The following is a 16,181-nucleotide window of genomic DNA, read 5'->3' on the forward strand; positions in this document are numbered from 1 at the left end:
AGTACTCACACCTCACAGAGCTTTCTGTTAGACCAACGTGATAGGTGTACCGTATCCGCCATGCTTAGTTCATCATGCAATGAATATATCCCTGATTGCCCTTAACTCATCAAACGTAGACTGTAAAATATTTTACCATATATTATTATGATGGCAAACTAAATTCTACGAAATCTTAGGAAGAAACAAAATAGCAAAGAAAAGAATCTTTTAAATTAAATATCATAAAAATTAAGATTATTTTTGTTATACTTATTTCTTTTTTGTAACCAACTAGCGTTGCTAATTGCACATTTGTTTGGGTACTTTTGCTATAATGTATGCGAATCTGTGCATATAGTTGTTTTTAGAAAGGATAATGTAGCAGGAATGCGAAAGCATTTAGTAAAAGTAGTTCTTTTTGGCGAAAACCTGGGACATTCAGATACTATCTGATGAGCCATCTTTCACACTTTCTTTAAATAATTCTTTTACTGAAAAATCTGCAAACTAAATACTTGTTTAAGAATCACGTGTTCAAGAATGAAAAATGAACTGAAGTATGTACATGACTTTCTAGAAGTGGGTAATAAAAACTACAACGCATTAATAAAACTGCTACCGAAATCTAAATCAACAGCAAAAACACGACAAAGATACGTTGTTCCAAGGAAGAAAGACATTACAGTGCCACTTTAAATTAATGAAGCGTGCCGAGTGAATGCAAGCGGAACCCTGGGCGACAACTAGTGTTAAGCCAAGGTTGAAAAATTAAACACACGGAAGGCATAACTCAGGGAAGTGAGGCGAACAAAACTTAAGACCTTATATTGTAGAGTAGCAAAGGAATTTGCTGTAAAAAAAACCGGCTTTATCGAAGGTAATGGGAATCTCAAGTGCGAAGATAAAGACGACACGAAGGAATGTGTCAAAAAAGTTGAAACAGAAGTGAAAGGGAATCGTCCTGCTGTTTATTGATATTACTAGCAATAAAATATTGAGACAAATATTTAGCGAGGGTTTTTTTGTGAGATATGCGTTGAAAGTGATAGTCATTGATATAGAATTATTTCATTAGTTGTGATAATCAAATGTCATGCAATTCCTATAAGTGAATTGTTTCCAAGGAGCTAAGAAGTCTCAAATACAAATTGCATTTTAAGAACAAATCATGAATTTCTTTTATTTGAACCTTTAGCTGTTTTTATAATTGTCAGAAGTTCAATGACTATTACCTAACCTGTCATGACATCGCCTTAATGACATAGTTTGTAACTGAAACCGTCTAGAAACTAACCTAAAAGCGTGTTGAATGTTCTCGTTGTTCACGGAAGAACAGTTTTTCTCGATGGTTATCAGAAACATACGCTTGGACAAATATGGTACGACGAACAGAAAAACTTGTATCGCTGAGTTGTTTTTTGTCATGTTATTAATTACGGAAAAAATGTGCCGCAAACATACTGCAGACTCTACAGCGCACTCATAAATCTCTTTGATTTAGTGTGGAATGAATGTGGATAATTGAATAATGCTACTACTTTTATGATGCTACTGAAAAGAATGTCAGAAAAACAAGCAAAATAAACAAAGGTGAATGACTGAATGATCGTTATCAGGTTTGATCTAGTGCATAATAGACGTAAGTAAAGTAGTACTAGGTATCATATAGATAAATATTTTTTTAATAATTCGTATTTCTATCAATTAAGTAGGTAGGTAGTTTATTACATGGTAAATTTTTAAGTCTACACAAAAAGTAGGTAGCTAAATTATATTTAGGTAGGTTAATATCTTCTTACTAAGAGTGAGAATAATTTAAAGAGGACATATTACAGATAAAAATAAAATGAAAAAAAAAAAAAAATACTGACTCGGACGGGACGTGAACCCGCAGCTCTTGTCAATCCAAGACGAGGGTGTTAACCATTACACCATCGGGTCCACCTTCTATCCATATTAAATTCTTCAATGTATCGTCATTAAACCGAAGAGGATATAAGTACATAAATTAAGAAAAAGTACTTAAATATTTTACGGCTATGTTGTAAAAGCTTACATTGATAACAATTAATTAGACGTTATTGAATATTACCCAAGGTATTATGAGGAAATTATAATGAAACATCATTCTAGTGTTGTTACTTTGCCTACTAACAATGGGACATAATAAAAGTGTCATATTTTTTCCATGTCGCCACTTTCCCTTCGGTTTCTCGTTTCATTGAATGCTTAGAATACTGCAGAACCTGCCACTTCCGACATACTTACCAACGTGAGACCTACAGTAAAGGAAATGCCAATTTTACTTTGATTAACCTTATTAGAAAAGCGGAAACCTGGTAAAAGCACATTGCTTCTAATTAAGATCAAGTTTTCTTTGCTTTATGCCTTACACTCTTTAGTTTGCATATTTCTCAAGGTTTTGTATACTTAGCACATATAAAATCCCAGCTTTCAATCACGCAATACCATAATCATAATTATCAATTACCCTCTCACAGTCTACAAAGATAGTAGTTTTAACGTCTCAACTTCCCACTATAATAAAACCTTTACAAGATTAGATCGGACCCTACATATTTTATTATGTGAATTTGACATTGTTTCTCATAGTAACTTAATAAAGAGCCGCTTCAAAACTGCAACAACCGTGTTGTACACGGAAAATTAAGAAACAATGTCTCATTAGAATGACAATTGGTATTGTCCAAGGGACTTAAATTTCCAGAGCAAAACTACTGACCATACCTCCGCTTATAATTCTGAATTGTAATTAACAACCTGTGTCAATTATTATCTGCTTGTATACCTGTTGCTTGAGACTATTGTTTGTAACAACAAGCCGTGAAGGTTTAATATTCAATAACAGCTACAGCCTACGAATCTCGGCCGTTTTAATCGAGAATTATAATAAACAGCAGTCTACGTGCTTGAGAGACACTTTCGAACGCATTTAACAGTGACCTCTAAAATCATGTACGTGCACAAGTGGGCAATTGACATAGAAAAAGCATAATTAAAAAGTGATTCCATAGTTACCTTTACAGTTGTATCCTGCATTTGCAGGAATGTGGCTATTCCAGCTCGCACACGGTTTTTAACGCCGCGTATCGTCCCCTTCGCGCTTCGGATCGTCGACGGCGCTTCATCAGTTTTAAAATCCTTCACACCGGCAAAATACTCCACTTCAGATGGCTCACAATCACTCTTAGCACCAACACTATCACTTTTCACTGACTTTACATCATCAAACTGTTTCTCGTTCAAATGGAAGTCATAAAATTTGTCCGTATCGAAATAATGACTGCTGTAGCACATTTCTTGTTTCATTTTATCTTGTTTTTTCCTCTCCTCGTATGTACTCTCGCTAATCAGAGGCGTTTTGCTATACAAATTCGCAGGCAATGACTCCGACTCGTTATTTCTCTTCGCATCACTATTAAACTGCGAAACTAAACGGAACGAAGTGAGTTGTGCGCTTTCTTTTGATATATTAGCATTTTCATTATTATTCTGGTTCGCTTCCCGTTGCTCGTCATTCGACTCACTTTCGGTTTCGATGGTATTGAGTTTTGCTGAGCGGTCTCTAATGTCTTGTAGTAGGCCTTGTGGTAGAAAGCTACTGTCGGTGTTGTTTGTTGTTGTTTTGGTGGTAAACGATGGTAACACTGGCGCAGCAGGTGGCTCAGTGCTCTGTTTCTTGTCTTTTTTGCTCACTTCTTCGTTGTGACTTTCATCGGCGTGCACGCTCCCGTTCAGTTCACTGCTGTTCAGAGAATCACATGATATATTCGAGTCGTTATCTTCGAAATCGAGTTCGCCTTGATTGCTTCTCGTTGAACTAATTACCGTTACAGATACTGCTTTTTTCCCAGAACTCGATTTGGATAACTTCTTTTTCGGAAGCGGCGGAGGTGTCCCGTCCAGGTCGCTACAGGTACCTGAATCGAGGGTGTCGCTTGGAGAGCATTGACCGCTCGACATCACCATATTGGTCAACGAATTCACAAATGAATTACAGTAAATAAACGGAGGTTTGTCTGTCTTCAGTAATTCCTCATGTTCCAGAATCTTTGGTCGGCTTTCGTCGACGTTCAATCTGACTGTGCTGCTTTTCTTGCAGATGTCGTTAATCTTGAACGTGTCAAAGTCGACGTCGCTTTTGAGGTGGACACTGGATATCTTCGGGGCTTTGGGTTTGTCAGCATCGGTGTTAATTCTGATGGTGACCACGTGAGGTCCGTTCGGAGCGTCCGGAGCAGGCGTGCTCGCGGGTCGTTCTGGCTGGGTCGCCGCTACAAATACCGTTGCGGATGGACTCTTAGAATTAAGGACGAGCGAGTGCATCGAACTCAAATCGCGGCTTTCGGTAGCAAACCCGTTCAGCTTATCATCTGAAGTGATTTGCGTGAATGTCGTCGACCCTGTTCGCTGTTTCACTTTGGGGGGGAGCGGCGGGATGTACTCCACGCTCGGTCGGGGTGTCACCTCTTCCATCATTGTGTGTACTAATAAACTAGCATAATTAGCTAACGGTGCAGCGATTGCAATGCAAGGCAGGTCCGTTTAGATGGTTGTATAAGGCATAATGGTTCCGGTGACCGCAGGGGACTAGGTCAGTGATCCGTGGTCGCTCGTTTTTCTACTGCGTGTCGGCATTCACATCTGCAACAAGAATATTCATCGGTTAATTCGGTATTAAACGGGCTAATTACAGTTTGTACTCAAACATGTAATTACGGTTTATAGTAAAAGCTATTTGAGAGCCGATCGGTTTTGAAATTTTAAACCAGTCTAATTGATATTTGTGAGCTAATTCGTATAATTACATTAATTTATTGCAATCTATGGCAGGGCGTGTGTCGTTAGAACGAATGCGTAGTGATTATTTAGACCTTGTTACGTCTAACATAGAGGTTGATACAATTTTCTATCAAACGTACACAGCCAAAAGTACAAATAAGTATTCGAATTCAAATTCAAAAATAACTTTATTTAGTACGTACGAGAGAGAAGAGACAATTGCGGAATGACAGGGAAATTGCGGTCGGTTGTTTTGAAAAAGGGAAAACGTAGAAAATTATAAAACGTTTTTAAATACAAAGGTAAACAAATATGATCGTTTCCTTCATGCCCCTTCCCACAATTTTGGATGTATGTACATTTGAATCGTATTTTTTACATAACGAACGTCTCATCCGCTTAAAACTACTGTAGCTTGTCACAACCTGTATAAAATAAAATTTAAATTTAAAGCCGCGGAAAATAAGCTGCAAAAATAACTACGGTTCAGGACGATCCGTTCTTTTTTTAAAAAAGAACATAAAATTATGGTATACAATTTATTACATAATTTATTTAATATTTAAATTCGAAAAATATTTTTTCGATGAAATAGAAACTCCAAAGAGGGTATGGTATAGATATTAATTTAGTATACCTACTTTTTTTTTTATTACTAGATAAATTCATAATTAATTATCATAGTATAGTATATTATTCGTTTAATACGTATTATATTATATTTAGTATTTATTATTATACATACACTATACATAAACTCACGCCTATTTCCCACCGGGGTATGCTGAGACTATGGAATTCCATTTGTTTCGATCCTGACACACTTTTTCTTACTTCCTCCACATTTCAGAGTAGAGCGTACTAAACGTTTTCTTTTTTTATATATTATTATGTGTAGTATATTTGTATAAATATTAAATGTAGTTGTATGTTGTTGTAGTTGTAGTTGTTTTAATGTTGTTGTTGTTGTTGTAGTTGTTGTTGGTATAGGTGTCATTGTTGTTGCACCGTCTCGCATCCAAGTTCTTTTTATGGCTGGTTCCCGAAAATTTGATTTGATTTGAATATTGTGAAAACCCTACAAAGTCATGGATTGAGATGTTCCGTATAACAAAATAATGTTAGTAGTAAAAAACACGTTTTTTTTATATCACTCTTACATACATTAGCGGCTAACGGAAAAGAACCATTTGAAAAAGCAATTTTCAAATTATATGACCGTATCGGTCTAATAGATTAAATTACTATGTACATGAATATTACGTAACCACAGTACAGTAGAAGTAGTATAACATTAGCACTGTTTCTAACAGCATGTAATATATTGTTATATAAACAATGACCACACAAATGTATGGTTTTGTACAAATTCTTTGTCATTATTTACTTACATGACTGACATTGCAAACAGCTGTTATATTGACATGTACAAATGTAAGATATGGTAAATATATGCTTTTCATCATATCTGCAATATTAAATACACTTTATGGCATTTCCTCCTCAGAGTTTCAAGTTTTCTACTCATTGTTGTAAAATATTTTAAATTCATAATTATCGCTTAGCTTTTGCAAATAATATGTCTAATTATAGATATATCTATAGTATATCTATATTATAGGTAGGTATCTACCTATGTGAATTTTGTCGCAAAATCACTTCATCTACATATATAAAATAAATATAATTGTAAAACATCACTGAATGCATTCATACAAACTTTGCCACCCCTTTTTACCCCCTTAAGAGTACCTAAGTTCTAAAAGAAACCTTTATAAAAATTTGAGAGTCCTAGCACTTGTAGTTTCTGAGATTACGTGGTTAGTGAGTGTGCATCATCAGCAAAAAGGGGTGGCAAAGTTTGTATGATAATTCTATTGTTTTAATGCATTCACGCGAACGAAATTACGGGTAACAGCTAGTAAGATATAAATATGAGCCACTGTAAGAACATGCTCAATAAATTAAGATTCTAAATAAAAACTCTTCCACAGGTTAAAATTGTCAATAATAATTTCACAATACGACTTGACAGAATCGCATTGAATTCTACGACCCGTGTCAAACTAAAGTTATATAATATCCGGCTTTGTAACCAAATGAAAGGAGAATGACTATTGTGGCTGTCAATGGATAAAGTTAGCCCTTTTTACAAGAATTATAGTGGGTCAATTGACTTGTTGACCTAATAGTGAAGTGAATCATGTTGAAAAGGTAAATCAGTAGACTTATTCAACCGTTCTTGAAGAAATTAATGCAGTTGTGAAACTTACGTATAGCAAGGGTTTTGGCACAACGATTTGTTTAGATACATACATATAAAGTAATATGTTATACATAAAGTCACGCCCCTAATAAGATGAGCAGAGATGCAATACATCAGTAGGTAACAGGCGCTCCTGATTATAATGATGAATAGTGGAAAATTGAAGAGCACATTTGCAGCTACACTTTACTTACCGACTACGGATCTTTAACTCGCCTACTTATACTTATTCTCTACTTATTACTATATCTACGAGAGACTCTCTACTGATGTTCATAATATGATAGATTTTTCTTCTCCCTTGTGGGCTGTGACATCACCGACCGATTTCATCAACCCTGGTGTCAGGGTTACTAATTGATCCACCAAAAATCCCCGACTTGGCATAAGCCAAGTCATATTACAAGTCATATTAGAATTCAATGCAACATATTACATAAGTAAAGACCACATACTTAAGTAAATAGTAGACGTAGTCAATTGTCAAACGATGGATTTAAGAATCAGGTGATCAAACCTGAGCAATAAAAAATAAAACCTATACTAATCAAGCTATTGTGTTTACAAATTCCTCGTATATCTGTGCTCCTAACTAAACAGAATTGAAAGAGCGCAACAATTCAATCTATCAACAATTAACTTCCATTGAAGATTTCAATCCGCTGTCATTATCCTCTTCCAGCCAATCAATCAATCAACCGATTATGATCCGACATTCCATCCGCTCACTAAACTCTCAATCGCTACAGCTGGTTACAAAATCGCAGAATTGTCGATTTACAGCAAAATGGCAGAGAAAAAACACTTTCCCTAAGCTAAGTATCGAAACGAATCGAATTTTCTTACAAATTCTTTCGGAGCGTAAAATAGTTTTTTATTCGCTATTACGTGTCATGATTGCGATTTACACGGGAACTTGTTTGTTGAAATGATCGTAAAAAATCGCGGCAATACAAAAAAGGGCATTTTCGGTTCATGATGGATCATTAGAATGGACGATGGGTCACCACGTGGTTCATCGTATTAATGATGGTGTAAACTGGTTTAAAATTTGTATTTTAAGCAGTAAGAATAAGCAATAAGAAAATAAAATTCAAAAGATATATGCAAAACGCAGTTTAACATATTATTTAAAATGAGCACTACTGAGGCAGCAATTACTAACAGTCATCCTTTAGATAACATATTTTTTGACGATAATGATAAAATATATTATAATGTTAAACATAGAAGTCCATAGCCATTGCTCTTATAGTAATTATCAACACACGTAATAAGTCCGTTCGTCGGTTCCGGTGGCTTGGCTAGATGGAGTTAATAAATCATCAGACATCATTCTAACTGCTTTCCGAACTAGTGAAATTTTTAATCGATGTTTTGACTGGATGTTATACGATTAAAATAAATCGATTTAAAGACAGCCAGTATAACGGTTGATTGCTTGCTGTTTTTGCCGATAGATTCATAAGGTAGAGACGTTTGTTAGGTAAGGTTAGGGTTGGTGGATGCTTTTTCTTATCGATGGTCAGTTATGCATGACGTAGAGATGTGAAACAATAGATCATCCAACACAGTATTAAGGATACGTGTTGTGCCTAGGGGATGATTTTAGGATCAATCTCGAAGCATAATCATGACGAGATCCCAATCGAGATTCACGGAATTGGGCGAATCTCCTCGAGTTACACTTTTTGTTTTGATTATGCTGATTTCCAAAGAAAACTTAATTATTCAGTTAGTAATATTGATGAAAAAAGATTTTTGTTTTCTTTCAAAAAATATTTTAAAAAGTTTCTTTTTGCTATTTATTTATTTCTAAATTTTATAAAGAAAAATATAATCTTCTTCTTCTTCTAAATGTAATAATAAGTGCGTCATTTTTCACATTTTTCTATGACGTCACAGGTTGCTTTTTCATACAAATTCCAAAGTATATTCGTATATAAGTAAAGAGTAACTGATTTGACTAGTTGGAAAGTAGCCTAGCAATCAATTGATCTATTCTACATATACATAGGTCATTTTATTAGTGGCACCAGCATTTTTCTCATTGAGATAGGGCTTTATATTTTTAGAGACTGTCATACCTAATACCTAGTTTTGTATAGTTGTTTTTTCGAGTCAAGACGTCTGAAAAAGCTTCTCCTTTCGTAGGTAATAGAGATTGAAGTGTGTCAGGATCGAAGCAAATGAAATTCCAAAGTGTCTGCTTACCCTAGTGGGAAATAGGCGTGAGTTTATGTATGTATATAAAATTAAATTGATCTAATGAAACATGTTTATAAGCTTCAGGCAAGCTTGATAGAAACCGATGAATTATGTATCTTCATTATAATTTATTACAGTGGCGATCAATAAATTATATCCTGAGGCTTGCTTACATATAAGGAGAAACTTTACGACCAATAAAGTTAATGTGTGCTGTAAGTAACAACGTTAGGCACTGAACTGAAAAATATTAAGTATTTTCTTTTTCCTAGGCTACATGATATAATTTTCGCTGCCTTCTAGTGTTAATCACGTAATTAACTTTTTTGAAAAATCACATTCTGTAGGCTCTGCACGGTAACCGCGCCGCGCGCGAATTATATCGAGGCCTTCGACCAATAGCCGTTTGACGTCCATCTACGTAGATAGTATTCGTATCGTTTATTGGTCTAAACGCTCAATATAAATTCGCGCCGCGCGGCGCGGTTATCATGCAGATCCGGCTGGTGTGATTTTGTTGACAAACTAAGAGTATAAACGTGAAGTTATGTTATATTATAATCGGGAGTAAAAGGTACATCCATCGCAAAATGAACCAAGTACCCACGCCTCACCGAGCTGTCTGTTAGACCAACGTAACAGATGGTGAGCAATTCGAATCTTACTTTATTATAGACCTTAAAATCAATGACGTGGCTTTCTTTATCACTTTCGCTATAATTTCAAGAATACCTTTAAACAATAGAGTTGTTAGATTATTAACAAAAAAAATACAATGTCTGCTCGTAGTTTACTATGGTATTATATATTATTCGACGAAAAATTTCAGTGGCCACTACGGAAACTCGATTGCGAATTACGAAAAATGTTTCTAGTATTAAACAGAAAGACTAGTTAAGACAAATTAATTAGTGAATATATTTTAATATGTTAAGCACAAATCTAAGACAACCGTCTAAAAATTTTGCATTGGCCAATAACCCGACAGAATTATGTTGACAGCACACGTCAAACGGTTTGCATACCAGCTAGATACCTTTTGATTCGCTCGGGTTATTCATTCTTCCTAAAATTAAGAGCTGACAATCATCCGTCCCTTTCCTTTTCGGCGGATACGAAAATGACAGGTATAACTTAAAGTAAAATTAGGAGATGTCTGCAGGAATCGGGGCCATTGTCAATTAATAATGCCTATAAAGTTTTACATTACCAAAATGTCACGGATTATTCGCTTTAATGTTCGGCTTTCGAGAACCATTCGTATCTTAAGTTACCAAATTATTGTCTATCAGCAAACTATGTTTACGTAACGCAAACGAACCTTAAGTTGACAATTGTTACTTTCACTGGCTGTTTGTTTCTAAGACCGTACTAAACTAATGCCTTTTACGAGGTTTCTTAGTAAAAGTGTGGAAGATGGGCTTAATAAGGAAGTAAGGAATTAAGGTCTTGAGACTTTCATTGTTTTATCATTTATTTACCGATTAGGATTGTTAAAAGATTTCGTTTGTGCTTATTAATTTATTTATCACTACATAGTATAAAACAAAGTCGCTTTTTCAGTCCCTTTATTCCTATGTACGCTTAAATCTTTAAAACTACGCAACGGATTTTGATGCGGTTTTTTTAATATATAGAGTGATTTACGAGGAAGGTTTATACGTAACATCCATTAAATACCACTATTTTCCACAGAAATACTGTTATTTTTGAGGTTTATAATGTAGGTAATGTCATAATTAAAACACATAATAACGGGTTCTTACCGCGTTTAAATGGGGATATGAGACTCCCGATATTTCGACACTGTTGCAAGTGCCATGATCACGGGATGACTGATGAGATTGGAGTGGAGTAGGTAGATCCATAATTTTCTACGGGCAGACATATCTGTCTACCCTCTTTCTTTGCCGCTTGTTTATGTTTTTGATATCGGAATGTTCGGAACCATCTGAACTCGCACCAAACTCACTACGACAAACCGCACTCACTGTGTCCTCACGTTTTTTCACCACATTAGGCCTTTTCAAGCTTTTTACAACACCTACTACTGGATTCCACATGGTCGATAATTTGAACCCGTCTTCCCTGTTTCAATTTTTATGTTTTCTGATTTCAATAGCCTCTTTTACGAGTCTTTTACGTTATTATGTGTTTTAATTATGATAATAACCGCGTAAACTTAAAACAATGTAGGTAATGTCGTTAATAATTTCATTTTTTCCTCAGTATTACACCCGAGCGAAGCCGGGGCGGGTCGCTAGTGGCTTAATAAAGTCAGCGGTGCTTGCCTAAAACATACAAAAATGGTGATGGGCGGGCTTTGAGGTCCTGTGCTTGAGTGACAGGCCCATGATTCGGAGGTCCTGGGCTCAGACAATTCGATACGACTTTATCCCAACCTGGGTAGTCAGAAGTACAATGTACATCCATCACAAGATGAATTAAGAAATCGCACTTCACCTAGCTACTCGATAATCGATTAATTGATAATAACAGCCTACGTGGTCCAGTCGTTTGAGCGTTGGGCTCACGATCCGGAGGTCCCGGGTTCAAATCCCGGTGGAGCTGATCAACTGATTGTCCGAAAGTAAGAAGATTAGTGCTTCGGAAGGCACGTTCAGCTGTTGATCTCGGCTACTACTTACTGATGTAAGTAAGTATTCGTTACATGAGCCAGGTCAGGGGCCTATGGCGGCTCAATGGTAACCGTGACACCATGATGGGGTTGGTAATCCACACGATAGAAGAATGGATAATCGATTATTGAGCAACACTAATGTGCCCCTTACTCCTCAGTTTGATGGATAGCCTGTGGAGCGTGTATAAGCAGCACGTTTATACAGGGTGTTAGTGACGTCGTAACGAAAACTTTGATGGATGATTGAGACCATGATTCTGAGATGATATGAAGTGGAATTTTCCGTCGAACAGAAAATAATAAAAAGAAAAACAAAAATTTTCATGAATTTTCCGACTGAAAATTCCACTTGATATCAACTCAGAATCATGGTCTCAATCATCCCCCCAGTATTCGTTACGGTATCACTAACACCCATACCTACTTGTATGGGTACAGTATGTACTTGTGCGGGGTGTAAGTGACATCGTAACGAATACTGAGGGGGATGAAACAGCTGATTATTCTGAGTTAATATCAAGTGGAATTTTTCATCGCAAAAGTATAGAATTGAAAATAATTTTAAAAAACTAAAAAAAAATCATGAATTTTGCGACGGAAAATTCCACTTGATATCAACTCAGAATCATGGTCTGAATCATCCCCCTCAGTATTCGTTACGATGTCACTAACACCCTGTATACAAAAGTTAAAAGACGAGTCATCCATTTATATGCAAATTCTTAGAGAATATGTGAAATGTACCATTAATTTCAATGGCTCAATCGCACGGCATTGTGATGAATAAGTGACATCTTCATTTACGTTCAACATGAATTGATCAAATAGACAACTATCTTTTCAATTACACTGTAACATGCAGTAATAGTGAAAACATGAAAGTTGCATTTTGGAATGACGTTAGTGCTTGAAAACTCATAACATAATTGGATTTAAGAAAATGCGTTTTGTTTTAATTAAACAATAACGATGGGTCCTTGGGGTCCAGAAGCAAAAATATTTGTTAAGGATCTCTCAATGCGTCTTATTGGGACTTCGGGAGATGCTAGGGCTGGTAGTTATTTCTGTCAGAGAATTAGCCTGGCGATTCAGAGGGGTAATGCTGCCAGCCTGTTGGGCACCTTGCCTCGGTGTGACGCATTGGAGGAGGTGTTTTATTTATAAGATGTGTTTGTTTTGTTTTTAATTGTTTGAATAAATAAATTTGTATAATTAAACAATAATCACATACATACATAAACTTACGCCTGTTTCCCACCAAGGGCAGAGACTAAAGAACTCTATTTGTTTGGAGCCAGGCACTTCTCTTGCTTCCCCCACAATGTTCAATAGTTCAGAGTACATCGTACTAAACCTTTTCTAAGGACATCTCTAACCAATAATTCTTTATTACACATATATACTATCACTTTGGCTATACATTGTTTTAAGTTTACGCGGTTATTATCATAATTAAAGCACATAATAATGGGTTCTTACCGCGTTTAAATGGGGATATGAGACTCCCGATATTTCGACACTGTTGCAAGTGCCAAGTGTCGAAATATCGGGAGTCTCATATCCCCATTTAAACGCGGTAAGAACCCGTTATTATGTGCTTTAATTATCACATTGGCTGTCTGTAAATGTATATTCATATCATCATCTCCCAAGCGTTATCCAGTTTTTTCACGGGGTCCGCTTACCTAACCTGAATATTTGACAGGTCCCGTTTTTTACAAAAGCGACTGCCTGTATGAGCTTCAAACCCGCGAAGGGAAAACCAAATCAAGCCAAACGAAATGAATATTCACATAAAAGTAATAATGTATTTTGAATCACCTGTAAACATAAAATCGTGTGTGGTTTTTACATTCGAAATTCTGCGCCTGCGCCGGTCATTAAGTAAATGTCAAGTGTAACTTAGTGAAGCATGCCTATTTATATGTTTTTATACCACGCCCCACAAGGCGAATATGGCAACCTTGGAATTCCATTAAACTTTATATTTAGTTATATATACTACTGATTAGTGATTATAATTATACATACACTCACGCCTCTATCGCCAATCGAGGTTGGTAGACCAACAAAAAAGGTTTGGTAACAGGTATTTTTTATTTGATAGTATCGTTATTATTTCTCACCACTATCCAGGTATCCCCACCTGCAGAGTTTATACTTGCAGCGGCCAACCTGTGTAAGGGCCCTTTCTCACTAGGACACCATAATTGCACCATCAGTAGATTTATGTTAAATTGACCTTCAACAAGTCAAAAGATCCTGATTTCTGATTGGGCCAAGGAAGTATATGACGGCATAATATTTAGATTGTCTATTCATATTGTGTTTAGATTTAGAATGTATTTCTGCTACGTAAGCATGTAGGTCGTATTTTGATGTGAGATGATTTTTTTAGCAGTCTCAGTGAAAAAGTATTTAATTTGCACTGTTCTAAATTAATGGTTTTTTTTACATACTTATTCATTTTCATGTGCTAATTGATCTAGTTTGATATAATAATAAACGATTTTGTTCTTCTTCTATCGTGAGGGTGGTGAGGTGGATTACCAACCTCATCAGCCCTTGGGTCAGGGTTACTATTGAGCCGTCAAAGGCCCCTGACATGGCTCAAACGACTACTAACTTAAACGACGATTTTGTTAAAACAACACTGTCTCTTTTTTTAAAGATAAAAAGAATATTATTGACTTATAGGAAAAACGACGTACGCACCTTTTTTAAAAATCACATTTGGATATTCATTTACGAAATTAATTTGTATTCAAAAAAGTTTTTGAGTTATTATTTCTTTAATTATTATTCAGTATTATTAATTATTAAAAATTATTAAGTAACATATTTATTTTTGAAGTAGGTAACCCAAACCTGACTTTCCCATCTCTACATATCCCACAAGTTCAAAACCAACATTAAAAACAAATACCGGTTACAATATCAAGAATCATCTCCGAAGTATCAATTTAAACGAGAATGCATGATAGAAGTCTTTCTGATTACTATTATGAGCATCTAATGCGTTGGCCTTTAAGATTGTACGTCCCGACATTTTGTATAAGTCACGCAGTCAAGGCCGCTTGGAGGATGCGCCGGCGCAGCCGAGTCATAGAATAAAAAATACTACGTATAGAAGCGACACTCTCCGTCCCGCACCAGTACGAGCTCGGAGCGAGCTTGATTTAAGTTACTCCCAAAATAAGGCCACTTTAGTCTATTTAAGCCGTAAGTTATTAAGGAGTAAGAGAGCGTGCGCCGATTGTCTGTCTCGCTCGCATACACGGGGTAAGGGTACACTTGTTAGGAATGATATTTTTGTAAGGAGTGTCTACGCTGTGGACGAGTTTATATTAAGTACATAAACTTTAAGCCGGGCGAACAAGAACTCGAATAGTTTGGTGTGGTAAGTGCTTAAGGACATTTAAAGACAGAGTTTAGTGTTCAATGTTTGTTAGTGGTACGCACAAGTGAACACAGTCGTTGAGTGGAGAGCGGTGCAATATATTTTATTTTTGATTTTGTTATTTTCTTGAGGGATTTTGTCTTTTGTTATTGGCGGTCGATGACCTGTCGCAATAGAAAGAAAAAAAGAAAGAAACATTTATTACTTCCGGACACCACAGAAACAGACAGACAGGTACATTACATTTAATACAATACGGTATACATATATCAAAATTTTATATCTATCTTAAGACTTTCTATCAAAAGTGGCTTTAAGTTCTAAGGCATAAACTCACTCATTGTTGGGAGTTTATGTAGGTATGTGTATAGAAAAAGAGCGAAAATTTTTATTTTAACAAGATTTATTTATTAGATTTATTTTTATATAAGATTAACAAGATTTTAGATTCTTATATTTTCTAATAGAATTATTCCTATTTGTGTAGGAATAGTTACTTATAGTTGGTACGTCGAAAAGCAATGAATGAGACTTGCACAGAACCAGAAAGGTGCGAAAGAGAGGAGGCCTATACCTAGCAGTGGGTGGATACAGGCTAAGTAGATAGATAGTAATCTATCTACTTAGCACTGCTAGGTACTCCACCATCTACTGATGGTTAGTATTCCATTATCTCCACATGCTAAACGAGCTCTCGACTAGGTAATATAATTTATACAGAGTACAACCATGTCATGAAGAGAACCATAATGAAGACTATAGAGAACCGGAGAGAAAATATGATTGGCCACCTGATACGACACGATTCATTTATAACAAATTTATAATTTCATTTATACAATCATTTATACAAATTATAATTTCATTTATACAATCATTTA

General features: G+C 35.7%; 1 protein-coding gene across 1 annotated transcript in view; it reads right to left on the reverse strand.

Moving 5' to 3' along the window:
* LOC126375662 (glutaredoxin domain-containing cysteine-rich protein CG31559-like) overlaps nucleotides 1-16,181 on the reverse strand; it is a 120,528-nt gene that overhangs the window by 72,310 nt on the left and 32,037 nt on the right. The window contains exon 2 of the mRNA XM_050022716.1: nucleotides 3,022-4,647. Within this exon, the coding sequence (XP_049878673.1) occupies nucleotides 3,022-4,482 (1,461 nt within the window). The 5' untranslated portion in view covers nucleotides 4,483-4,647. The remainder of the gene's footprint in view (nucleotides 1-3,021; nucleotides 4,648-16,181) is intronic.

This window comes from Pectinophora gossypiella, chromosome 19 (assembly GCF_024362695.1).
Source record: "Pectinophora gossypiella chromosome 19, ilPecGoss1.1, whole genome shotgun sequence".
Lineage (NCBI taxonomy): Eukaryota > Metazoa > Arthropoda > Insecta > Lepidoptera > Gelechiidae > Pectinophora > Pectinophora gossypiella.